Genomic DNA, 23,663 nt, shown 5'->3' on the forward strand with positions numbered 1-23,663 from the left:
CAAAGAGTTTCAGATTTGAGATGAGAAGAGGAGGTGTGAATAAAACCCCATCATTCAATATACAGGCTATACATTGTCGAGAGGGGAGGGGAATCTGAGAGAGTCGACCACAGGCATATTGTGACTCTACATCCTCTCCAAACCTGAAACATAACATTACTCATCCACCCCCGGGTGCCTGGGAGCCGCACAGCTCCCATCCAGATATACTGTGATTCACCGAGGAGACTTGCATAACAGCATATATTTCCCATTCTTTTTTATCTTTGTCAAGATCAGATAAGATCACAAACGCATCTAGGCTGTTTTTCTACATAAACAATTTGTTACAGTAGAGGGCACAGAGTCTACAATGCAGCATTTGATTTCTAGGGGAGTCGCATCATTTCAAGTATCACTTGTGAAATAGACACAAGACCTCTGTGATGAAGGAGAAACTTGACCTATTTTCCTCCATGACAGGAGGAAAGCCTGTAGACTATGTGCCCATATAGTTCCTTGATGATATGTCATTTGACATGAAGGCAGTCTCGAAAGAAATAGGCTACCCTGCCATGACTGACTGTCCGCAAAACATATTAGAGAATTGTATCAAGGATGATAACTGTTGTATAACAACAATAACTGTTGTATAACAACAATAAATAAACAGGCCTCAATAACAAAATAAAGTAAATAGTCAATATGTATGCAGCAGACGGTAGTCCGTAATAGTAAATACATTAAAAGCGCCATCCAAAAAAGCCTACTCTCTGACTTTCCATTACTCAGCAACACCCGTCTTTACCAATATTGCAGGCAAACATAAAGAAGACAAACTGCCATTCATGACATCAATCATTCTGCTAATGAAACGACAATAAAAAAAGAGGTCAGTGTGTTTTCATCCATGCCATCAACAGAGCAGCGCGAGCGAGTCGTGCCTGGGTAGACTGCAGTTTTCACCACTGACACGGGACTGGGGTTTGTTGATGTTTATGTCTCTGGAACACGCTGTAGGACCACACAACACTGTACAACATTCGGTTTCGGTTAGTTTCTTCTTTCTCATTCGGCTGTCTGAAAACCTTACCTTCGGACAGTTCCAAGTCCAACTCCGCCAAATGGTCCCTGACCTCTTTAGGTAGTGCCGACATATCCACGCCTCGGTCCGCCATCGTTGGAGGAATAATAACACGGACTGTTTAGTAAGTAAAAGGAAAAGTGGTGACACCTTCCTAAGTCAACGAGTAAAACTGAAATCAAGATGTGGATTGTTCTCCATCCTTGCGTCTCCCCGTCACCGCCATAACTGTGAGAGATGAACAACTCACCAAAGGAATCTGTCACATGACCGTGTCTGATGATAATTATTGTGACTGGGTCATAGAATAACAAATAAGGCTCCTGCTCCCTCTGGCGGCAGTGTATGGCAACTGATTAAACCTGCACGATAAACCAAGCCAACTGAATTTGGAATGTGACCAATCAATCGGCGAGTATCGTTCAATGTCACTGTCTTTGAGCTTTCGGAATTAATCAAAAATAACTAATACACTTTGGGAATAATAAGTGTGCAGAAAAGCAACTGTTCACCGGTCATAGAATCTCATTGGCATGTAGGTCTATACCGTGCGTTATCAATCCCTTCTTGCCCCTTGTACACCCACTGAGCTCACACAATACACAGAACACAATCTCAGAAGGATAGATTACATAACTACAACACTCCCCAATACACACACACACACAAATTATAAACGCTTAATCTGAAAGGATGTTTGCCATTAACTTATTTATTTGCAGTTACAGTTTTTTAGTTGAGACATACACAAGTTGATTTCACCTGCCCTTCAGGTGCAATTATTTGGAAAAACTCCCTGCTTTGATGCATTATTGGAGACACGTTTCTGAACTGTTCCATCGTAGAACTTGAACTCTGGGTTCTCTACTGAAAACAGACATTTCATCCTCATGACATACAATAAGGAAAGAACATGACAGTGGAGAAAGCATAACATGCCTACTGCAAAAACAATAACATTTTAAAACACTGATATGTTACAAAACTCAACTTAATAAGGAGAAATAAACAATATACTCCTCAAAGCAAAAAAAATAACCATGGTATAAAACACAAAGAACACATCACTTAATATTTCATGACTCAGATAATCAAATGAAGTGTCTTACAAAGTGATAATAGTCCGAGAGAGTTTTTCAATGGCTGAAAGCACCAAAGACTAGGACATCCATCATTCCCTATAGATGTTCTCTCACTGAGAATTTCATTAAGAACATGTCATATGTTTACATTTCCTCTGTCCAGCTATAATTTCATTAGTTCACATAATTAGAACAAACTTCTACCAATGACTTTGCTACACATTTTAGATAAATGCAGGAACATTAATATTGATATTCAATATAAAAAATATATTGCACTACATCTTCTCAACTTAGTTTAGCCTGGGTAAATGATTTATAAATCTAACAAGTGTTGATCACTATATAAAGTATAATCTAAAAATCAACCGTTTCAAGTTTGTTACATAAGGACAATTTCATGGTTTGCATCATCAATTTGACCACCTTAAAGAGAAATAAAAGCAGTATGATAAAAACCAGTGTTAATATAACCAGACACTATCAAACAGTGGTATTCCTCAGTGTCCTGTAATACATGCAGTCAATAAGGGTTTCATACAAATTGTCACAATGCAAATAGAGCACTCCCTAAGCAGGGGAGGAAAAAAAAAAAGAAAAAAAAAAAAAAGACCGGAAACTGTTTTCTTACTTTGGCTCACTCCATGACAAGGGGGAAACAATATGTGCACACAATATAATCACATTTATCCAGCCCTAAAGATGACAACACATCTGTGATGATTATTAACTAATAGCTGCATAAAGAGGAGACATGTGTCAGGCAGAGATGTAGACAGAAGACAGGGGAGTTGGAGGCAGACAAAAGAACAACACTACGTTGCGTGTTTTAGTGGGTGCGTAGGATATGTACATACACTTGTATATACGGAGTGACAGTGCTTCCAAGCAAGGATCTGTCAAAGATGGGTGGGGTGGGAGGGGCGGGCGGGTGGGGGGACTACTCAGTCTGTTCAGTGATTATCATTGGCCGTGAGGATAGGAGTTAGTGTGGGGAGTGGGCACACACTGCTCAGTCCGTGGCTATGACAGGGGGTCTACTACCTCCTTAATCCCCAACATCCTCTCCTGGGTGCCACTGTGTCCAAGGTCATAGACCGTAGGGTGGCGATTATGGGGGGCAGGGGATGGAGAGGGGGGTCTGGGGGTGCACTATTGATAACAGGTGGGATTTCAGATCAGGTCCCTTTCTCTCTCTCTCTCCCTCTCTCACACACACACACACACACACACACTCACATCATTGTACCAGTCCAGCCTCCGAAAGCCGTATAACGAGTTCCTAATGGCTCCCTGCGCCTGCGCATCATCTGGGGGCGGGCTGGGGCTGTGTAGCCATGACAACCCCTCCCGGCTGACCTGCTCCCATCCCCGCGAGGACGGACATGGCCACCGCCTCGGCGGCACGCACGCTGAGCCCGTTGACGGTGGCCCCGGGGCTGGGGGCGGGGGCAGGGGGCGAAGGCCCATGCTGGATGACTGGCGCTGGGGAGCCTGTGGGCTCAGAGGGGGCGTCCCTGGAGCGCTCCTCTCCTCCTGCAGCTACAGACAGAGAGAGAAACATTCACCCTTAAGAGAGGTGAGCGAGCAGAAGATTAGATGGATGGGTTGAAGGCTGATTGTTGGTAGATCGATGGAAGAATGAACAGGTTGGGTGGGAGGGTGACATAAGAGAACAGGCAACATGAGTAAAAACAGTAAGAGATTGATGAGGTGAATGTGAATAATAGACTTATATTTGCCTGACAGTATCGTATGTAATGTAGACTGTGGTATTATTTCTCAGTACCTAGGTAAGCAGCCTTCTTTTGCATTGCAGTGACAGGACAGTCTTTGTGGGCCAGTAGCAGCTGTTTCAGTTGAGTCACCTCATTCCTCAGTAGGCCCACTTCATTCTGATAGAAACAGAAAAACACGCTACAGGTTTGAATATTCAACAACTTTATATATATAAAAAAAAGTTCATGTGAGCGACTGATCGTAGGGACACAACTGCGAGTCGGAAATACCAGCTCTGTCCTAAGAAAAAGCTATACATGTATGGTCCTGATGGTCTGGTTATGGTCAGGGTGGGGTCGTGACTCACAGACAGAGAGACGTTCATGTTCGCGAGGTCCTCTGCCTTCCTCTCCAGACCGCCCACCCAGACCTTGCGTTTCTGTCGGCAGCGGGACGCAGCTGCACGGTTCCGCTCCAGGAAGCGCTGCCTCCTCTCGTCAGGGTCCGCCTCTGCGCCCCGCCTCCTCCGGCCGCCTGTGGGCTGGGCAGGGGACACCTGGGGGAAACAAGGGGGTAAGACATTACACCTCGGAATAGGAACGTGTTAGCTTTGTGAGTAAATGCAAACAACATGGAGTAAGAAAGAGTGTGGTCAGGTGGGTGCATGTTTGGATGAACTGTATGTGCAAAAATGTAAATAGAAATGTGTGAGAGCAGGTGTGATGCTTGTGTGCATGCGTTGGGGTTGGGAAAGGGGTACATTCAGGGTCAAATTAATATAACAATGTCCTTTACAGTGCTGCCTGTATATCTGACTGATAAAAATTCATTCTGGGGGCTTAAGGACAAGGACGTGCGCGCGTGCAATGGCACAAAGCCAAAACAATAATCATTGACAACGATGGACAGCCACAAGCAAGTGTGTGTGTGTATGTGTGTGTTACCTGTGGCTGGGCAGGTGAGGGTGTGTCAGAGTGCTGTGTGAGCTGCTGGCTGTGCTCATGTCTCTGTGGATGAGCAGGGCTCGACCCTGTCACCCCTCCAGCCCCGTTGTGAGTCAGAGCTGCCTTCAGCCTCTGTGGGGAGACAGAGACGCCAGACTGAAAACCACCTGTCTACATGTCAGCGGCAAAGGTACGCCTACTGTGCTACTGGAACATTGCGTCCTTAACTGTGTGTGTGTGTTTGTATGTGTGTGTGTGTGTGAGAGAGATAGAGAGAGAGAGAGGGAGAGAAAATGTGTTTGAGAGAGAGAGAGAGAGAGAGAGAGAGAGAGAGTGAGCGTGTGTCTCACCATCTTGGCTTCGGAGTGCAGACTATACCCAGATGGGGAGGACGAGCCACTGCTGGTCCCACTAATTGGAGGGCCTGGAATCCCTGGGATGTTGGGCACCATATTCATCGGCCTCGCCAGCTACACATCACACAGGAAACAGAGACAACACGAACATCCAAATAAGAGGAGAAGAGAGGAAGGACAGTATGTCCACAAATGGCAGCCATTACCCAGGAATGTTGTTGTTTATTAGGCATCTAGTACGACTAGCACTCACAGATATGACGGAGGTCATCTGCACTGGGCTGGGGAGGAGAGGGACCGTCTGCCCGTTGGGAAGATGCATTACCAGTGGGTACGACCCTGTAGGAGAGCTGGGAACAGAAGGTATATTAATAGAAATTAGATTGAAAGGGAGATGGGGGCGGGGTTTTGGGAGTGTGAGTTTGAAGACGTTGTAAGACTCACCCCAGTAATCTGTTGGAAGGCGGGGTTTGTGTGATGACAGAGGTCGGGGAGGGCAGAGTTGGGTGCAGGGGGTCGTAGCCAAGGTGAAGGGGGAGAGACCCTGGACGCACAATGGTTGGGGTGGGGGCCGAGCTCACCACTGGCCTTGGCAAAGTCTCCTGTCGATACACCTCTAATCCTTCAGTCACACATAGAAACTCAGTAGCCTGCTTTCAACTATCACTACTGCTTTCAACTACCCCCCCCCCCCCCCCCCCCCCCACACACACACACACACACACACACACACATGCATCGAGCATTTCCTCTCACCATTGGTTCTTTGCTGCTGTCTGACATGCTGGAGGTGGAGTCAGGACTTCCAGGAGGGGAGGAGTCAACCTCCAGAGGCCCCTCCTCCTCCTCCTTGACCTCAGAGGGAGTCTGCAAGGGTGGAACATGAGGGGCAGGAAGCTTGGGGACAAGAGAAGCAATATTTCAAGTCAGTCAAACCACCACTGTAGCTATAAATCCACAACTTCACCAATTCATCCATGCATTTACAATCTTCCTCAAGACTTGTACATGCAAACACTAGGTGTAACATTGAAGAAAAAAAGCCAAATCCCCTTGGTCCCTCGACCCTGTCCTCACCGGGTTTTTGGACCTCTGGTCATCCTCCTGGGCCTTGCGGAACTCATGCTCGAAGGAGCTGGCAAGCTCGTTAAATAGTCCCACCTCCTCACAGTTCTTCAGGAAGCGAGTAGGCGTTGGGGTCTGGTCTGGAGGGGAGAGGAGAGACAGGTTTAGGTTTATTTTTTTAATACAAAATCTTTTTTTTTTAATACAAAATCCCCACCCCCAAAAAACACCATCATCAGGAGTGACATTTAAAAGCCAGCTTAGAATACCATCATCAACAGAGACAGATTAAATCTGCACACATGATCATGTAGGTTTGACAGCTTGTCAAAGGGTTAACCAAGACTGAATATCTACAGAATCTCATGGAGAAATGCTGTATACATGCTGTATACTGTACTGCTAAAGGCAAAAACCTGCGATGATGACAGAATCCGTCCTGGCTGGACCAAATTTTAGGGTCATCTCATGCTTGTGTTTATGGACTGACAGGTGGTCTTCATTGGTAAATCTCTGCAATAACAAAACAGAACACACTGGTGATACTTATGCCTTTACCAAACGATGGCTCCTGAAATACAAGATTCTGATACAAGTATACAGTGAAATGCAAAAGTGACAGTGCCACAGAGTAGTGCAACAATAAGTTTTAAAATAGAATAGAATAAAATAAAATAGAAGTACTAAAAAATATGAACAGCATAAACAGTATAAGCAGTATAAGCAGTATACAAGGCTGGTGAGGAGTGGGGAGGAACAGAGGGTGGGAGAGAAAGTGAGGGAGGGAGAGAAAGTGAGGGAGGGAGAGGAAGTGGGGGTGGGAGTGTGTGGAGAGGGGATGATGAAAATTAAAGAGCCTCACCTGGCCACAGCCTGAGGCAGTGCACACAAAAGGTCGATCGTCCCCCATCTCACAAAGAGCCTGCCAGAGAGATAGGTGTGTGAGAGAGACACTAACGCATGTTTTTCCACCCATCTTAAGGAACAGGCCTACCCTATCTTGCTAGTCGCTTGCCAGATCGTGTACTGTTAACTGTACATCCAAGGGTGAATCACATTTGTGGTGACACATTGCCTGTGTGTATAGAGATTACTGTCTAGCTAGCTGATCTAGAATCAAATTCACTTCCTGTGGAAGACCTATTTTCATGACTCATGACATGTCCCAGGCCACAGTAGCACTAGCACTATATGGTTTAAAAATGCCATTATATAGGCTAGCTCGCTGTCAGGTTAAATTCAAGTCCACGCTACTTGCATAGTGATAGCGACCAACTGTGATAGCGTTTGCATACCAGACAGCTCCATTTCGCTGACTGTCAATAAACAAACAAGACAGCATACCACAGCTCAACAGGCCGCTGTCTGACGACTGTCTCAAGCACAGAAGCTAGCTACACACACCACCTCTAGCTAATGAGCCATTTTATCTAATGTGTGCTGATCACAGCACTTGGTAGGTAGCAAGCTAGCTGGCTCGCTGAGGTAGGTAGCTAGTTAGCTAATGTCAGACAGGCCGGAGAAGCAAGCTAACAAGCACCCTAAGATCTGACAGGCCAGCAGGATCATCAACCCCATAACACACACAGCGATCGCTAGCTAGCTAACGCGTTAACTGGCTAGTGGCAGTAGCTAAGCTAGCTAGCTAACACATTGAGGTGCGTTCTGACAATTAATGTTATTTCGGGACAGCGTAAGGTAGTCGAGCCAAGTAATAGCGACAGACCACCAATACACCTGACCCGCGAAACAAGGCTTTCTCGGTCGCTAACGTCTTTGTTGATGAGCAAGTGAAATGTTTACAAACTCACCCACAACGTCCGTAGCTAGCTACCTCTCCCTTCTCCGCTGCTCGAAATCCGACACTACTATGTGCCTCAGTGAAATAACGCGAGAGGTGAAACTGGTCTAGTATGTCTTATGTAACAAGATTGCTGAAAACATCTGACATTACATAAACATGTGGGTTTCCAAAACTGTATGGCTCCCATACTCATGATCTTCTTGTCTATGTTTTGATTGTGCTGTAATCGACATGTTCATCATAATAGGACAACTTCATTCATGTACCTTACGAATAGAAATGGTAGAAGATTTTTTTGAAAAGTAACACTTTTTGCAAATGCAATCCCTTTGACAGTATCCTACAACAGATGGCATCTCAAATCTGTGTGTTGCAAATCCTCTGAATCAATCCTGCTTTATTGTGTAGTTTCAAATTACATGAACACAACACACAAGAACCTAAAATTGGAACCTTCACAAAACAAGCCTATGCATCTCATCTGTGAAATGTGACTGGTTGGTGGTCTACTGCCAGTCTTATGTTATGGTGATGGTCCTAGTTTGACCTTTATCCAGAGTAAAAGGGGATTATGCTCAGAGCAGTCAAAGATAGATGGATATAAATCATGCTTCTCACTTCCTCCACTTTCTTCTGTCAACTCCACCAGAGGTCATAGCAGACATAACACAATAAATACAATGCACATGGTTGAAAATAAATCTTTATTCTCATGTTTGCAATGATACAACATTCACCAGTGACAACCAGTGTACGTACTTTCCTGCCACCAAAATCCCCATTTGCTTTTTAACTTGATTATGGTACTGAAGTAGGATTCCAATTTCATAGGTTTGAAACTGCATTAGCATATGAGGCTGAAACATGTGTAATTGTCTCACACACACGCTGCACGCATGCACACACACTCCCCCCCCCCGTGCTACCCTAAAAACAGCCAAATATTATTTGTTCGTGAGCAGCACAGACAAGAACTCCAAGCCACATCTGAGCCACATACTGGATTTCCACAGAACCAACAAACTTGCCTTGTTCAGAATTACAGGGCATTCATGAGTGTTCATCCTACTTTTTCTTTTCTTAAAAGTAACAATTTAACACTGAGTGAAGGCACTGGAATTTTGGTTAGGCCTAACATGTTTATTTTGACATGGAAGGAGACTGTCAAAGTAGGACTGATGGAAAGGCATTCACTCACACACAAAAAGGGCCAGTACCCGGCCACTGAACAACTGCGCACAGCACACCAAACATTTAAAATACACGGACGGCAAAATCTTTGCAAGCAGAGGACCCAGAATCACGTATCTAGGGGCAAAACAAGAAACATGTGTACTTTATTATTTTCTTTAACAGTTTTTTTTTTTTTGTTCAGACATCTATAATTCAGTATCTCTAAAATCTTACTACTCCTACAAAGCATGTGTACCAGTGAAGAAAGTTGCAAAACAAAAGTAGTAAAGAAAATAAACCCTTATTCTTGTAAAATTTCAGCAAGCTTGATCAACACCTTTTCTCCAAGGTATAGGTCTAAAATGATGTTACAACTTTCAGTACAATTAAGATTCTTTAAAACAAAAAGTTAGTGCATTTCAATTCACAGCACCCCTAGCTGCACTTCGTTTAGCAATTAATGGATGTAAAAATATAAATCAAAAACAGGCCCAATGATTAGATACATATTCCTGCACCGCTGCTGTACCACCCTGGCAATGCCCCGAATACTCACTTTAGCCAAATCTCAAATCAAACAGTATATACCCAAAACTATCCCACACACAATTTTGGGGCAAAAAAACACAAAAAAACCCACTAACTGCAATGAAAGAAGTATAAAGTACATAGGAGTTACAATAAATAAAAAGTAAAAGAAATCTAACTGCAGAACTCTTCCCAAACATTTCATCAGTCTAATGTGCTCTAATACAGGAGAAAATGAAGAATTAAAACAAAACCCAGTAAAATCGCAACACATTGACACCTTTAACAACATCCAGACCAAAAATGGGCCTGCTAGGTGTAGGAGAAAGATAGACTGTACAAGAACATTCAGGCCACCTACAGAAGTGGACTTCGCTCGAACAGGACTACATTCATCTCAAGCCATAACTGGCCAATCAACTCCGAGACAGGAAGCATACTCATGTCAGACAGGTTTTCTGTCCAATAGGATGAAGGGCATGAGTTCTCCGCTCAGAAACAGTTGACTGGAACATGTTCCTCAGATTGTCTTTTTTCTGGCTTGACTTTGGTCTGGATGGTGTCCGATCCATTCATCATACAGTCAACAGATTTTTTTTAGATTTTTTTTTTTTTTTTTTTAAATGTATTTGTTATTTCTATCTACAATGATGAGAAAAGTAATTCATCATAGTTGGGATATTCATAACATTTTGGCCTCAAAGGCTTTTGTCCTGTCCCTCGTGCTCACTTCTGTAGTCAACACTCCCAACTTCACTCTAAAAGTACATTACGTCATTAATGGACACAAAATAAAAACATCATGAGATATGCATATAGATCCTCATTCAAAATCTCGACAAATCTTTTTTTTTTCTTTTTTTCCAAAAGTGAAATGTATGGGGCAAAAAGAGCACAATCCAATCCTATGACTTCACAACATCTTGGTCAAATAATATACACCAATATTCTCAACCGTCCCCATCTGTCCCCAATGACATCCCAAAACAAACACTCCCCTATTCCATCAACCTTTGCTCAATGTAACAACCAAAACATTCTAACAGGATCGTCTGCCCCCCCCCCCCCCCACCCCCTCTGGACACAACACGCAAGGAGCCACAGCAACAACACAACGGAGCCTCCACGGACGAAAGCACCACTCCCACTGGGACAAAACCACCTCTCCCACTGGGACAAAACCACCTAAGGACACTGATTTAGTGGCGTATGCTAGGGAAGATCGTTACCATGTCAGAAGCTACAAACAATTTAATTCTACATCTCCAATAATATTTGCATTCAAATGCACAACTCCAGTGATCTCACCCCACGGTGAGCTTATAAAAAGGGATCTGATGAATCCTAATGGTTTAAATCCAACACACAGGCTAACACCACATGAAATTATCCTTAAACACTAATTTCATCACCAGAAAAAAAATCATCCAAGTCAAATCAACCTTTTAAAAGTTCAATAATCAAGCTTGAATACATTTGGAGTACGAATATACAAGTAGCATATTTTATGCGTCAAATCCATGAGCACCAAATAGGCTATTACAACTCTATGGAATACCATCTGCAATATAAGAGCTACCAAATACATGGGAAGAGTGCGGATTGAAATGACAAGATATCTTCAGTGGAGGAGGGGGGGAGGGAAGTAAAAGTGTGCCCGTTCCATCTGAATATAAAAAAGGGGGGGGGTCTACGTAGAGGCCTGTCCTCCATTTGTGAAGAATGGGTGAACATGAGTCAAACTGGAAGCAAGGCTGGCTTGCGTCACACAACTCCACGCACTTAGAACACAATGCATTGTTAAAAAAAGAAAAGAAAAGAAAAAAGAAGAAAAAGAAAAACACAGGTGCAGCTTATATTCAACACAATCAAAACTTCTCCCCTTAAATGGACATTGTACAACACTGTAGAACTCCTAAACTGCCAGACACACACACGGTTAAGTGTGTGTGTGTCCATGAGGAGAGTTGTTCCACTGCCTCTCACAGGAACCCAACACCTAAACCAAAATAAGATTTCTCCATTTCTTAATAGCCATGACCCCGATGACCTCATTCCCAGACCCACCAACCACTGGATCAAGAGGTGATGAACCAATGACAGGAGCCGCTGAGTAGATGACCAAGGGGTTCAAGCCATTTCAACAACAGTTCTCTGCTCCCCCCCAAGGTCAATGTACAGAATCAGCAATAGTTTTCTGCCCACCCCCACCCCACCCCCCCCCCCCCCCCCAAGGTCAATGTACACAATCAACAATAGCTTTCTGCCACCCCCCCCCCCCCCCCAGGGTCAACAACAACCATCAGCATGTTAGTGAGGGGAAACGGGGAGAGGAAATTCAGTGTGGAGAAAACATATGTGGGATGAAACAATACAGTCACATGAATAGACATCCTGATTACACAACCTTTCTCCCAAACCTCCACCATACTGACTATGTATACATGTTACATTATTGTAAAGGGTTTCAATGTCCTACTTAAAAAGGCTATACCTATTGTTTCCATCACTACTGGGAATAACTCCTCCATCAAAGGGTTCCGTTAAATTAATATGTCCCTCGTCACTTTTAACTTAAACGGTCTCTGATTGCCGACACATCCAAGACTGTTCCTTCACCATCAAACACAGCTCCACCATTTCCTCCTTGCCTCATCCAAAAACTGCTGGATAACCTATTGTTCTCTTGCAATTTCAACCTTCATATAAACCCTCAATTTCTTCCAGTTCATCAACAATTCTTTGCAATTGTCCAACAATCCCTCCAAAGAAAAGAAACAATTCATAAGGAAGATGGGCCAATCAACTCATTGACATGTCCAATTCATACTGGTGTAAATGTCTCGCGTTATGTTACATATTGACATGCTTTGCTAACATTTCCTCTTTTTTTCTCTTTACAACCACCAGTATTTTCTAGCTACAAGGCATTACCGAATGAGTTTTTTTCTCCCCGCCTCTACCCCAAAACCCCCCCACTTTCACACAAAAATAAAATAAAATTCACAGATTTAACAACACTGGGAGAGGGGGGGCAAATCCTTTAAACTAGCCAAAGAAAGGCTGCTTTTCAACATCCCTGAACTGTTCTTTCAAACAAGTCCACAAGTCTGTAATTCGTGAAACACTCGAACGCCGCCGCTGCCGCCCCCCCCCACCCCCCCCTCCTTAAAAGGATTTCCGCTTGCAGTCTTTCCCAAATGTTGGCCGGCGTCTGACGCAACTTCGGAGGGTCTATCAGAACACATGCGTTCTGTAATCCAATGATATATATATATATATATATATATTCATATATTTTCTCTCTTTACATATATACTATATTAGCCTTGTGTTTGTTGTTTTCCTGTTAGCACATTGTCTCTTTGTTTGTTTGTCTTAGTTTTCTACTTTGGCGACCTAGGGGGAATGTTCTGTTCCTTTCCACTCCGTCTGGCACCCCCTGTCTGTGGGGAGAAGCGTCGGCCCATGGGGGGCCCCCTCTGCTGGTCCCGGTGCTTCATCCCCCCGGCCCGAGCAGGGCCGTTGCCCCCACGGTATGAGCCCAAGGGGTCGCGGGGGGGGCGGCCCTCTCCTGACCTCTCAAAGGCTTTCTCTGGCCTATCAGCTGTGCTCCCAGAGGAGTGGGCGGGCTCGTCAGCCTTGTTGACCCGCAGCTCACGCAGGGGTTGGCTCGATGAGGAGGAGGAGGGGGTGGGGGAGGGGGTTGGCGCAGGCGGTGGGCCCTGGGCTGGCCGCTTGCACATCTCTGCGTAACTCAGTTTCCTCGGCTCCTGATTGGATGGTAATGGTGAAATGGAATGAGAATAAGAGGGGAGAGAAAACAGGTGGTGGTTGAAACAAGGGCCTCAAAGACTTCACGACGACCAGTAAGGCCAAGTCTGCCATGTAGCCAGTCCAACTAACCAGAAGGAGCTATGGACTTACCTGTGCAGGTGTGACAGCGGCGGCGGGAGCAGGGGTGGGGGCGGAGGGGGTTGGCGTTGCCGTGGAGACAGACGGGCTGCGGGTGGGTTTAGTGGCAGGAGCCGGCTGTGAGGGGGTTGGCAGAGAGGGTGGTGGTGCAGGGGCTGGGGCAGGTGCAGGCGGGGTCTCCTTCGGGACATGAGGCTCCGGCTTATCCGCTTTCTTCACCGGATGAGCAACACTGCACACAGACATGGGGGGGGGGGGGGGGAGTCAAGGTTGATTTTCATGGAAACTGTCCTTTAAACCCCAACAGCCTACCTAGTTGTCCCGCAGCCAGGGTGACACCGTACCTTGAGACAGGGGATTCCACTATCAGTGGGGTGGCGGCTTTGGGGGGCGGTGTGGGTTTGGGGGCCAGTGTGACAGGACTGGGCGTGCTTCCTGTGTCTTCCTGGGCATTGGGGGAAGGGGCCACAGAATCCTTATTGACCTCAGGCTGAAAATGAAGACATTGGACAGATATATTCAGAGAAGGAGAGTTTTGGCAGTGAGCTTGGATCTGAACTGTGAGAAGGTTGTAATAAGCCATGCTCTTCTCCTTACCTTGTCGCTCACCTTGAGGCCACGCACCACGTCAGACATGCGTGTCTCCAGCACAGGCTCTCCCTGTGTACTAACCACACACCCCGGCAACGGAGGGAAGTTGGAGGTTGCCAGGTCAAACTTGGGGGCCGGGACCTTGACCTCAGACAGGGGGATTGGCCTCTGCAAATCAAAACAGATGAATAGTATATGTTACATAAAATGTTAACTTGACTTGGGATAAGAAGCATTTAACTCAAGTATCCAATAATTATCAAATGAAAAACAAATAGCACTGACTGTGGTCCGGTCATCCTCTCTTCTCCTTCGCATGCCTCGATAGCTTCCTCTCCTGTAAGAAATCAGATGCAACACACACACACACACACACACACACACACGCTTATAAGGCCAGAGTGCAAAGTGTACAAAGGCATTGTTTGTTTCTATTCTGGGAAGGATTTGGGCGACCAAATTTTAAACCCTCAGATCTCATAATCTTAACGCTCATTGGGTCAAGTTTAGGGACTACTGACTTTAGGGAGGGAGAGATTAAGAGGGGGGGGGGGGGGGGACAGAGACAGAGAGAGAGAGAGAGAGAGAGAGAGATGTAGAGGGAGGAAAGAAAAGTCAAGAGGTGGAAGAGAGAACCCGAAAGCCTTCGCCCCGCAGCTTGAAACACCTCTATGCGCATCAGTTTGTCATCATTGGGTCAAACCTGTCTTTATTATCTGGTGCGATTATCGTGTATGGGGACTCAGTGGCCACTCACCTGCCGCGACCAGCCATTCCAAGATCTCCATTGGAGTCTGCGGCCAGTGGGAGGGTGTCCCTGAGGGTGAGGGAAGGTGAAGGCTCGGGGGTGGTGCTCAGTGGGGCCCCAGCCGTCCGGGAGGACTGAGGGCTGGTGGGGCCTGACAGGCCTTCCACAAGGGGCACAGGGGTCATAGAGGGAGCGGGTGTCCCCTCACCTGGCCTGGGGTGGCTCTTCACATGAGTCCTGAGGAGAGGAAGGGGAGGGTCATACAGTCAATAATTCCAATCCAGGTACATTCTCACTGTCTTTTACAGATTTACAGACATAATGCTGGATCTCTCATACCAGCTTTGAGGTACAATAGCGCATCCGTTTGACAACAGAAACAGAAGCAGGCCAATCATCCAGTAAACGTGCATTGTGCGAGCAACACAATCTTCAGCAGCGTTGAGTATGACCCATGCAGACAGGGACAACGCGATGAGAACATACAGATGGTGGCGATAGGGGGGGGATTCTGAATATGCTACTGCACAGAGTACTAAAGGAGTGGTTTTGGTTTGCTCAGCACAAGCAAACAGATCGAAAGCCCAGCAGTTTGAGTTGCTTTTCTTTTCTTTGTCCAACTCTACTGTTAGTAACGAAGACTTTGAATTGCACCGCCTTCAAATGCAAACTTAAAACTCGACGCCTTTGCACGCCCCAGTTATCACTTTCAGATCACGGCATCACCTGTCAATCACGGCTCGCTTTCTCAGATATCACTAGAGGGGGTTGTCGTTCACCACAGGACCAAAGTACCCTTCACTGTAGCATTACATGGACGACCATTTAGCTGGTTCACATGAACGGGATGGAGTGAGGCTCAATGAAATGTACAAGTAAGGGACACTGATGACGGGGACACTGATGATGACACGCAGTTCTGATAGTCTATACCTGAAGGCATTGATTACGTTCTTTCTGGAATAGAGGGGGACGCTGTGGGACAGGGGAGGTAGAAGGCAACCGGTTATTAACAACAAGAGTAAGAGAGAGTGACGCTTCAGACTACAGTGTCCCATTTGTGACAGGATGATTCATCGTGCCCTGACAAAAGACCTACCGGTTTCTGTTGAAGGGTCGTCCCAGGCCAAGGGGACTGGTGCTTGTTTTGAAGTTCCCGGGGGTGCTGAAGCCGTTCACAAACCCACTGTTGGGAAAGGGGGCCTGGGTGTGAGGGGGAAGAACATGGTTAAGCACTCGCCCAGAGACAACTCAGGCAAAGGTTCATTGTTCTATGACGTGACTGTAGAAGAACAAGGACCGGCTGATCCAGAGAGGCTAGGTGACATTTCCAAAAGGTCATCAACACTCCCTCCCAGTACGCAAGGTGAAGGGTGTGGGTTACAGCTGAGGCATGGTATATCATATTCATATCAGTTTTAACAGCCAGACACAATATCTGAGGTCCGTCCGTGTGCGTTTATAAATTCATCTTTCCAGACCCTCGGATCTCATAATCATACCGCTCATCGGGTCAGGTGTGGAGACTTAGCACTTTGGGAAGAGGGAGAGAGGGAGGGAGGGAGGGGGAGAGAGAGAGAGAGAAAGTGAGAGGAAGAAAGGGGGGGGAAAGTAAGAGGAAGAGAGGAGAGAAAGCAGTTGGGAGCATAGTTCAACCCAAAGTGTTCCATCTCACAGTCTGGGCCCCTCTATGCGCGTTGCCTTCTCGTCATTGGGTCAGACCTTTTTTGTTAGTTTACTTTGCATGTACAGAGCAAACATTGAAATGACCCTGAGTCCCCCCCCCCCCCCCCATTTCCCTTGACCAGCGTTTTAATTCTGGACATCTCAAAACGCATTCAAAACTTCCATCCAACACAACACCCTCCTCATGCCACTCACCAGTGGGGTCTCGAAGTAGGGTGCAGGCGAGGGGTTCCAGGTGGGAGGCACCAGGGGGTAGAGGGGGTACTGCTGCTGGGGACTGTACACCTGCTGCATGTACAGGGGAGAGCTGTACTGGGACTGAGACTGGGACTGGGACGGCTGGCTGTACACACTCGAGTCCACACTGCGGTAGCCGTTCTTAGCAAAGAACGTGTTGATGGCCTTAATACGAGCCTGAGAGGGTGAAAGACAGGTGTGTGTAGGAATGAAAATAGAGGTGGGAAAGAGGACAAGAATGTGTACATTAGTACTAATAACAGGCCCTCAGTTGACAATTCAAACTCAATGAACATGCCCCCCCCCCCCCCCCACACACACCCGCCCCCCCACACTTCTATTCACTAAGAGGGGGAAATTAAGGCCATGTCACGCATTCCCCTCAGATCGTAGAAACACAGTCATTAGGGCAGGACACACTGCGCTGACGGGGGGGGGGGGGGGGGGGGGTATAGATGGGGCGGGGGAGATGTATAGATGGAGTATGAAAGTATGATGGAAAGGTTAAAGGAGAAGATGAGGAAGAGGTTAGAGAGATTAAGAGAGGGATGATGAAGAGGAGAGAGCCCTCCACAGCCGCAGTGCACCTGAGTCCTTCCAAGCGCGATACTGATCATCACTGGGGGTTAGCGATGGCCTGCCAACACTGCTGCAGTAGCATAAAGCCCTCACAAATAAATAACAGAAAAGACAAGCTGAATCAAATCCAGGTTCCTGAGTTTAGGGCACTATCAGAATTATCAAATCTATTTTATAAATGTTTTCTAATTCTAAATTTGAGGTACTATAGTTCTAGCTATCAATAGCTGCTGGCTAGCAATTATTTGCTTCAATAGCTTGTTTAGGAGGCACAAACGTTACGTTAAAAGATATATATCATTGGAAATTAAAAAACTAAGGTCAAAAGAAAAACATTGCTACATGGTTGAATGAAATGCAGACAATTTCACGCCATCAGAGCAGGAGATATGAACAGAGATTGGGTTGTAGCCAGCTTAGTACTGAGGCAGCGATTGCTGGCTGGACTCTTTCTTTCCTTATCAAACCTTTGTGCATGCACCATCTCAAGGTCACCTTCCCGTAGTCACGGCTCAGCCACGTGCTCCCGCCCATAACTCAATGACCTCACAGCAGCTGACTTCAGAGCAGTCTGACTGCAAGAACCACTGCTTTTTACGCCACTCGTGTCAGCTGGTCTCAAAGCTCTACCACACTTGGCCTCCGTTTGACCTGAGACATTTGTGTGGAAAATCCCAGTGTGTGTGTGTGTGTGTGTGTGTATGCATATGCAGACTCGCCATGATGGGTTTTCCCTGAAACATCTTCACTTCTTCTCTGAGGTATCTGTAGGCCTGAAGGAGAGAAAAGAGCAAATGGAGTAATGTGACATGGCTGGTTGGTTGGTTAGTTCCCCTTTACATTCCGATACAGAGGCTGAGATATTACCAAAAAGCTTTTACTTAATCTAAAAACTTGCAGGGAAACCAGAAGTGTCACCCCCACAGACAGAAAAGGATCTCCCTTCAAGTAACGGGTGACAATTTGCTAATTAGCAGTCAGGTCAAATCTCAATTCATTACTCATTGCACATGATCAAAGCCCACAGAAACATATTGGGTTCAATGGTAACAGCAGACAACAGCTACTCTTCTACTCAGGAAGCATTTAAATGCTGTACTTTCAGATAATATTTGTGAATGGACAGAAAATGTCAACAGTTATTATCAGCATGTAAAAAATCAGGCAGCTCTGCATGAGAACCAGTACCTGTTGTGCATCCGTGTCTGACTGGAATGTGATGTACCAGTTGTTGTTGTGCGCAAATTCAACGCTAATCACTTTTGGACAGTTTTCATTCTTAAAGAGGGCCTCCACTTCCTAAGGGAAATAAAAGGGAGGATCAGAAACCTACCTCAGGCACCATCACATCTGATGACCAAAATACAACACAAAAACAGATTACAAAAAAGGAAAACCTGTCAAAAACACAAAGAACTGGAAAAGGAATTCCTCCATCCATTACCTCTACAGGTGTGGTCTCTGGCACCTCCCTCAGAATGATGATGCAGCGTTTGTGATTGGGCCGAACTTTCTCCCCGCTCTCATCAACTTGAACCATTGGAGAGGCTGTAATAACACAACACACAAATATCAACATCAACGCATATACAAACATCATCCAGTTTGCTCCTGTAAAAAAACTCAATTAGTGGTTGAAAGGAGCATGGTTCCTTTTCATTGACTTAACCTATACAAGTGCTATGGACATGGATTTCTATATCGCCTAACATTTTCTCTGGATCAAATTCTCAATTTTGGCCTAAACCAAGAGGTGGGTTGGTACCTCGTAGTACGTCCAGGATGAGATCCGTGTCAGTGGTGAGGACCTTGATGCCCTCCATGCTGGCGATGGTCCAGATGGGGACAAACTGGTCACTGTCCATCTGGGACATCAGATACAGGTCCTTAGACAGGTTCTCTCTGGGGACAGACACAACAACTCGTTATGAGAGACAATCATATGCTACTGAGAAACACAGCATCCAAGTATAAGGGGGCTGGCTACTGGTCCATATAGAAAGATTGAACCAACATGGGAAAATTAAATATAAAAGACTTGTTTTCGTCCAGCACTCACCTGGAGAAGCAGAACTCCAGTTGTTTTTTCAGAGTCTCTCGCAGGTTCTCCTCAGACATGGGCTGCTGCTCCTCTGCCAACTCCCCCTCCACTGTGTAAACACAAACAAACACTTTGATCACTTTTCCTATAGACTACACGGTTAGACCCTTATAGTCCTTCTGCAAATATCATTCCAAAAGCCAAATGAGCTCCCTGAGCATAACTATATAACATTGCTGACAACAATAAATGGCTTTATTTGGAGTGGGGCAAAAGTGAGACACATGGTTAAATATACATCAAGTCCTTACAAGGCCAAATCAAAGCATGAGATTGAAAATATATATCTGGCACAGAGTGTGCTGATCACAGGGGTGTTACTAACCTGCTGATGCAGTCAGAGGGTCAAAGACGGGGTACGCCAGCTCAGGGGCGTCAGTGCCATTCAGGATGCCCTCTGAGGGCGCAGGGGCACCGCTGTCTGAGGGGTCAGAATACTCCATGCTGTACCCCTTAACCCCAGCAGGGGGTGCTTCTGAGTAACCTGGGAGAGGAGAGGCATGCAGTAGATAAGAGTCTGGCTAGCAAGAGACACTGTCAAGGTTGAACCAGGCTATGTAATCCATTGACACATAACAGTGGTTTGTTTTCAGTGACTCTAGTGAGCATGGTTAAGATGACGTTCAAAAAGGTTCATTGTGCCCTCTGAACTCAAACAATCAAAAACCACATGCTTCCACTACTTAGACAAAACATGCATTACAGAACTGTAATTCTCAGCTGGGATAATGCTATGTAGATCTATAATGCTGTGGTAGATATGTAGCCTGTCTTTTGTAAGATGTAGCCACATTTTTTAGGTATATTGTGCTTTGCTCTCACCCTCAGTCACATCAGCAGTAGAATAGGTTGTCTGGAGCCAAGGCGAGCCCTCCGTCCCCTCCTCTGGGACTTCGTTCTGGGGGGCAGGGACCTCCTGCCAAACTTTGGCGTTGGGGTTCAGGCCTGCTCCCTTTGTGGTGACCTGTGTATCGAAAACAGAAAAATCGTAAATAACTCAAAATCACAGCCTCAATAGAGAACATAAAGAATCTCGGGCTGCAGCAGCTATGAGCATCATTTTCAAATGTCAAATGCCACATAATGATAGCATTTATTAAGAGCCATGTTTGGAATCGCCTACGTGAACCAGCTGTGAATGCAAGGACGTAGCCTGGGGTTTCATTCAGAAGGTTGGCAATTCGCACAGCTTACAATTGCACCTTTCACCTTGAATTGAAAGTCACACACCAGTGCAAAGCACAAGAGCCCATGTCAAATATTTGCATATTTACAACATTCACTTCAAATGGCGCCATGCCATGTGACAAACTTTCTTTTTAATCAACTCCCAGTACTCAAACCCTGATAAACCCAGAATCATATTGAAGAGTGTGTCTGGGATTGATACATTTTTACTTAGTCAATTCAGGAAATGATTTCAAAACTAAACTAATGAAGAATCTCCTCTGAAAAACATTGACATTTGTCTATTGAATGAATGGTGTTGATCCCCAACAACAGGAATGCTACGGGTGGCCTGCTTCTCCCCTCGCGACGACTTGACGTTTAAAATAGCCAAGCCTTTCAGAGAGCTTATCTGATTAGTATCAACCACTCACACAGGGGCCAGACTACTGCCTGAACCGACTGGAAACACACATAATAATGACGGTTTACTTCCAATCGAATTTAATGTAATGGAACATTTAAGGAATGAAAACTGCTTCCTACATTACCTAATAACTTAATTACAAATTATGTTTTCTAACTGCGTTAGCATTTATGGTGACTTCATAATGTTTTACAGTGGCCACTCAACCGGACCAGGACATAGGTCGCTAACGTTAGCAACAGCGTTATTGAATTCTGCATCTAGGTTGCAAAGACTTGATTTTAATGAAAATGGGACCGAGGGGCCAAACTAGTCTAATGCTTCCATGCTGATCAAAAGCATACTGTCGCCCTGCAAATGTTGATAACATTATGATTGATTGACAGAAATGCAAATACTATGGCATCAGATCGCCGAAAGTTCACTCATACAAGGCCGAACTTTACACTCGCGTGGTTAGAACGAACTTGCTAACACGGAACAGACATACCTCGACAAATAACAGCATTGTTTTTGGGCGCAATGTCGAATTTATTGGCTGGCTATCCGATTCAATGGATGTAACCAGCTAATCCAGGGTTCTGCTCACTTTATAAAGGAAAACGTTATCCAAATGAATTGAATTCGATACACGGTAGCTATAATTTGCTAACTACAGAGCAGGACAGCATGCCTCGTTGAAGCAGCCTAGCAGCTTTCGAGAGGCCTTTAGTTACTGATTGTTCATTGGTTATAGTAGTCGTCTATTAGACTCCGCCTCTCTCCACCAAGTCACATGTACCGACACACTTCTTGAGATCGCATCTCATTCACACATTTGTCCCAGAGACCCTAAGTAAAATGCAGGCGTGTATGTATTGGTTACTCCGCGGAGTCAATCAAATCCAACGTAAAAGCGAGAGCACATGGTGTCGGGCATACATGCCACCGGTAATATTATGGTACCCTAATTAAACCGGAGTAAATAATACCAATCAAGAACAAGTTACAACCACAATATAAACTGCAATTGCTGTCCTTGCCCAAAGTGGTAGTGCCATGTTTGCCGGTTACCACTTGTCCAGATGCAGGGCTACGGCTGTCCTTGGTTGTGAAGGAAAACATCACATCAGCTGTGTGACGGGTCACCACAAATAAATTAGGCACCTGGTTACCCATTACTGTTCGAGCCCGTCTACACTGAAATGATGTAATCCTATGGATGGTCCCTGACTGTGATAAATCAAGAAGACAAAGCAGAAGTAGATTATTCTATCAAATGCCCAAGTGATTTGTTTGACTTCCTGATTTACACCGAAGATTATATAGGGGGTTTGCTCCTCTTATCGCTGTCACCGTGGTTACACTAATCCTAACCTGAGACTAGAGAAGAAAGTGAGCCATCATTCTTAGTCAAATTGATGATTACAAAACAGCATCAGTGGGGGAATAGTATTTATCAAGAAAAACACTGAAAAAACCTAAACATTTGAAACACAGGGATTGTGGTATGCAATGAGCTACCCCCGGCCTATGGGTGTTACGTTCAGGGCAATTTCCAACCACCAGTTACATTGGATGGGTGGATGCATGATTCGTTGCAACACATGCATGCAAGGCTAGCTAGCTACCTGTTGAGCGCATCGTGACCTTGCAGCCCAATCGAAATGTGGCAATTCACCGTAGCCTAGCTACGCCGTTTAGCTACTGTACTTACAGGAGGCTGTCGCCCGGTCTAGCTTGATGCAGCAAAATAGCAAACTATTGGCAATGGCAACTGTTTAAGCTACGCAAAGCACACTTCACAAGCCAACGAAAGACTAGCTACCTAGCTATAGATGGTTAGCTACCTAGCTAACCCAGAGAGGCTGCGCAAGAAATTATGCGCCTGCTTTCAAGCAAGCTATATATGGAATTGCAGTATTACAAATGATTTGCTAGCTTCATCATGTGGGACTTGGAAGGGTGACGGTCGAGGGTTGTGCCACTTTAGCTGTGTAGCTAGTTGCTAGCACCAGGCCCAAACTCACCATGCCGCCTCCTTGATCCTGGCTGATTTTGGATCTTGTTTCCCCTTGTTCACAGATGTCCGATCCTGGCTTGATCTCCTCCTTCTGTTGTGGCTCCTCCAATCTCGTTTGCGCAGAACTCATCGGCCGCTTCTTCTCTTCACTCCCCGGCCACTCTCCCCCGTCCCCACTGCACTACTCTCGCCACTCCTCGACCGGCTCACCCCCCCCCCACACCGTCCGTATAAGCAACAAGCAGCCGCTAACGAGCTTACGGCGGTTTCACAACGGAACACACAATTAAATTACACAATTAAATACGATATATAATAAACAATCGCCTAGTAATTACTCACTTTTTTTCATATAATCAATCAGATCGCTTTTATGGCCGCACGAGACCTTCCGAAGCGCGGCTGACAGATAATTCGCTCTCCGCCACCGTCCCGACAGACAACGCGGTGTTACCGCCTCTCTCCTTCCCTGGCAA

General features: G+C 45.6%; 3 protein-coding genes across 7 annotated transcripts in view; all 3 read right to left on the reverse strand.

Annotated features, from left to right (window-relative positions):
- The window catches only part of dip2bb (disco-interacting protein 2 homolog Bb), a gene marked incomplete at its 3' end in the record, with an annotated part of 34,394 nt that extends 33,121 nt beyond the window's left edge, over positions 1-1,273 (reverse strand). Inside the window, exon 1 of the mRNA XM_083668212.1 lies at positions 1,073-1,273. Within this exon, the coding sequence (XP_083524338.1) occupies positions 1,073-1,157 (85 nt within the window). The 5' untranslated portion in view covers positions 1,158-1,273. The remainder of the gene's footprint in view (positions 1-1,072) is intronic.
- Positions 1,274-1,755: 482 nt separating this feature from the next.
- On the reverse strand, positions 1,756-8,090 carry atf7b (activating transcription factor 7b). 4 transcript variants are annotated; one of them, XM_083668213.1, is made up of 12 exons: positions 8,041-8,090; positions 7,092-7,151; positions 6,646-6,742; positions 6,242-6,369; positions 5,921-6,061; positions 5,609-5,766; positions 5,418-5,514; positions 5,159-5,278; positions 4,809-4,940; positions 4,232-4,420; positions 3,935-4,040; positions 1,756-3,687 (listed from the first exon to the last, which is right to left on the reverse strand). In XM_083668213.1, exons 2-12 carry the CDS (start codon positions 7,137-7,139, stop codon positions 3,452-3,454), a joined length of 1,452 nt encoding a protein of 483 aa, XP_083524339.1. In that variant the 5' UTR covers positions 7,140-7,151; positions 8,041-8,090; the 3' UTR covers positions 1,756-3,451. The 4 variants fall into 4 exon arrangements, with proteins under 4 accessions (XP_083524339.1, XP_083524340.1, XP_083524342.1 ...); XM_083668216.1 differs by having other exon boundaries at positions 3,577-3,714; XM_083668215.1 differs by having other exon boundaries at positions 3,665-3,760.
- A 3,930-nt stretch (positions 8,091-12,020) lies between these two features.
- Positions 12,021-23,369, reverse strand: larp4ab (La ribonucleoprotein 4Ab). Of its 2 annotated transcripts, none has more exons than XM_083668013.1 (16): positions 23,195-23,369; positions 20,414-20,555; positions 19,917-20,075; positions 19,550-19,640; positions 19,256-19,392; positions 18,935-19,038; positions 18,679-18,789; positions 18,210-18,263; positions 16,870-17,088; positions 16,088-16,191; positions 14,998-15,225; positions 14,526-14,577; positions 14,247-14,408; positions 13,994-14,139; positions 13,662-13,881; positions 12,021-13,507 (listed from the first exon to the last, which is right to left on the reverse strand). In XM_083668013.1, the coding sequence occupies exons 1-16, from the start codon at positions 23,315-23,317 to the stop codon at positions 13,121-13,123; spliced, it is 2,439 nt and encodes an 812-aa protein (XP_083524139.1). In that variant the 5' UTR covers positions 23,318-23,369; the 3' UTR covers positions 12,021-13,120. The 2 variants fall into 2 exon arrangements, with proteins under 2 accessions (XP_083524139.1, XP_083524140.1); XM_083668014.1 differs by lacking the exon at positions 23,195-23,369 and adding an exon at positions 21,676-21,828.
- Positions 23,370-23,663: the final 294 nt, after the last annotated feature.

This window comes from Argentina silus, assembly GCF_951799395.1.
Source record: "Argentina silus genome assembly, chromosome: 4".
Lineage (NCBI taxonomy): Eukaryota > Metazoa > Chordata > Actinopteri > Argentiniformes > Argentinidae > Argentina > Argentina silus.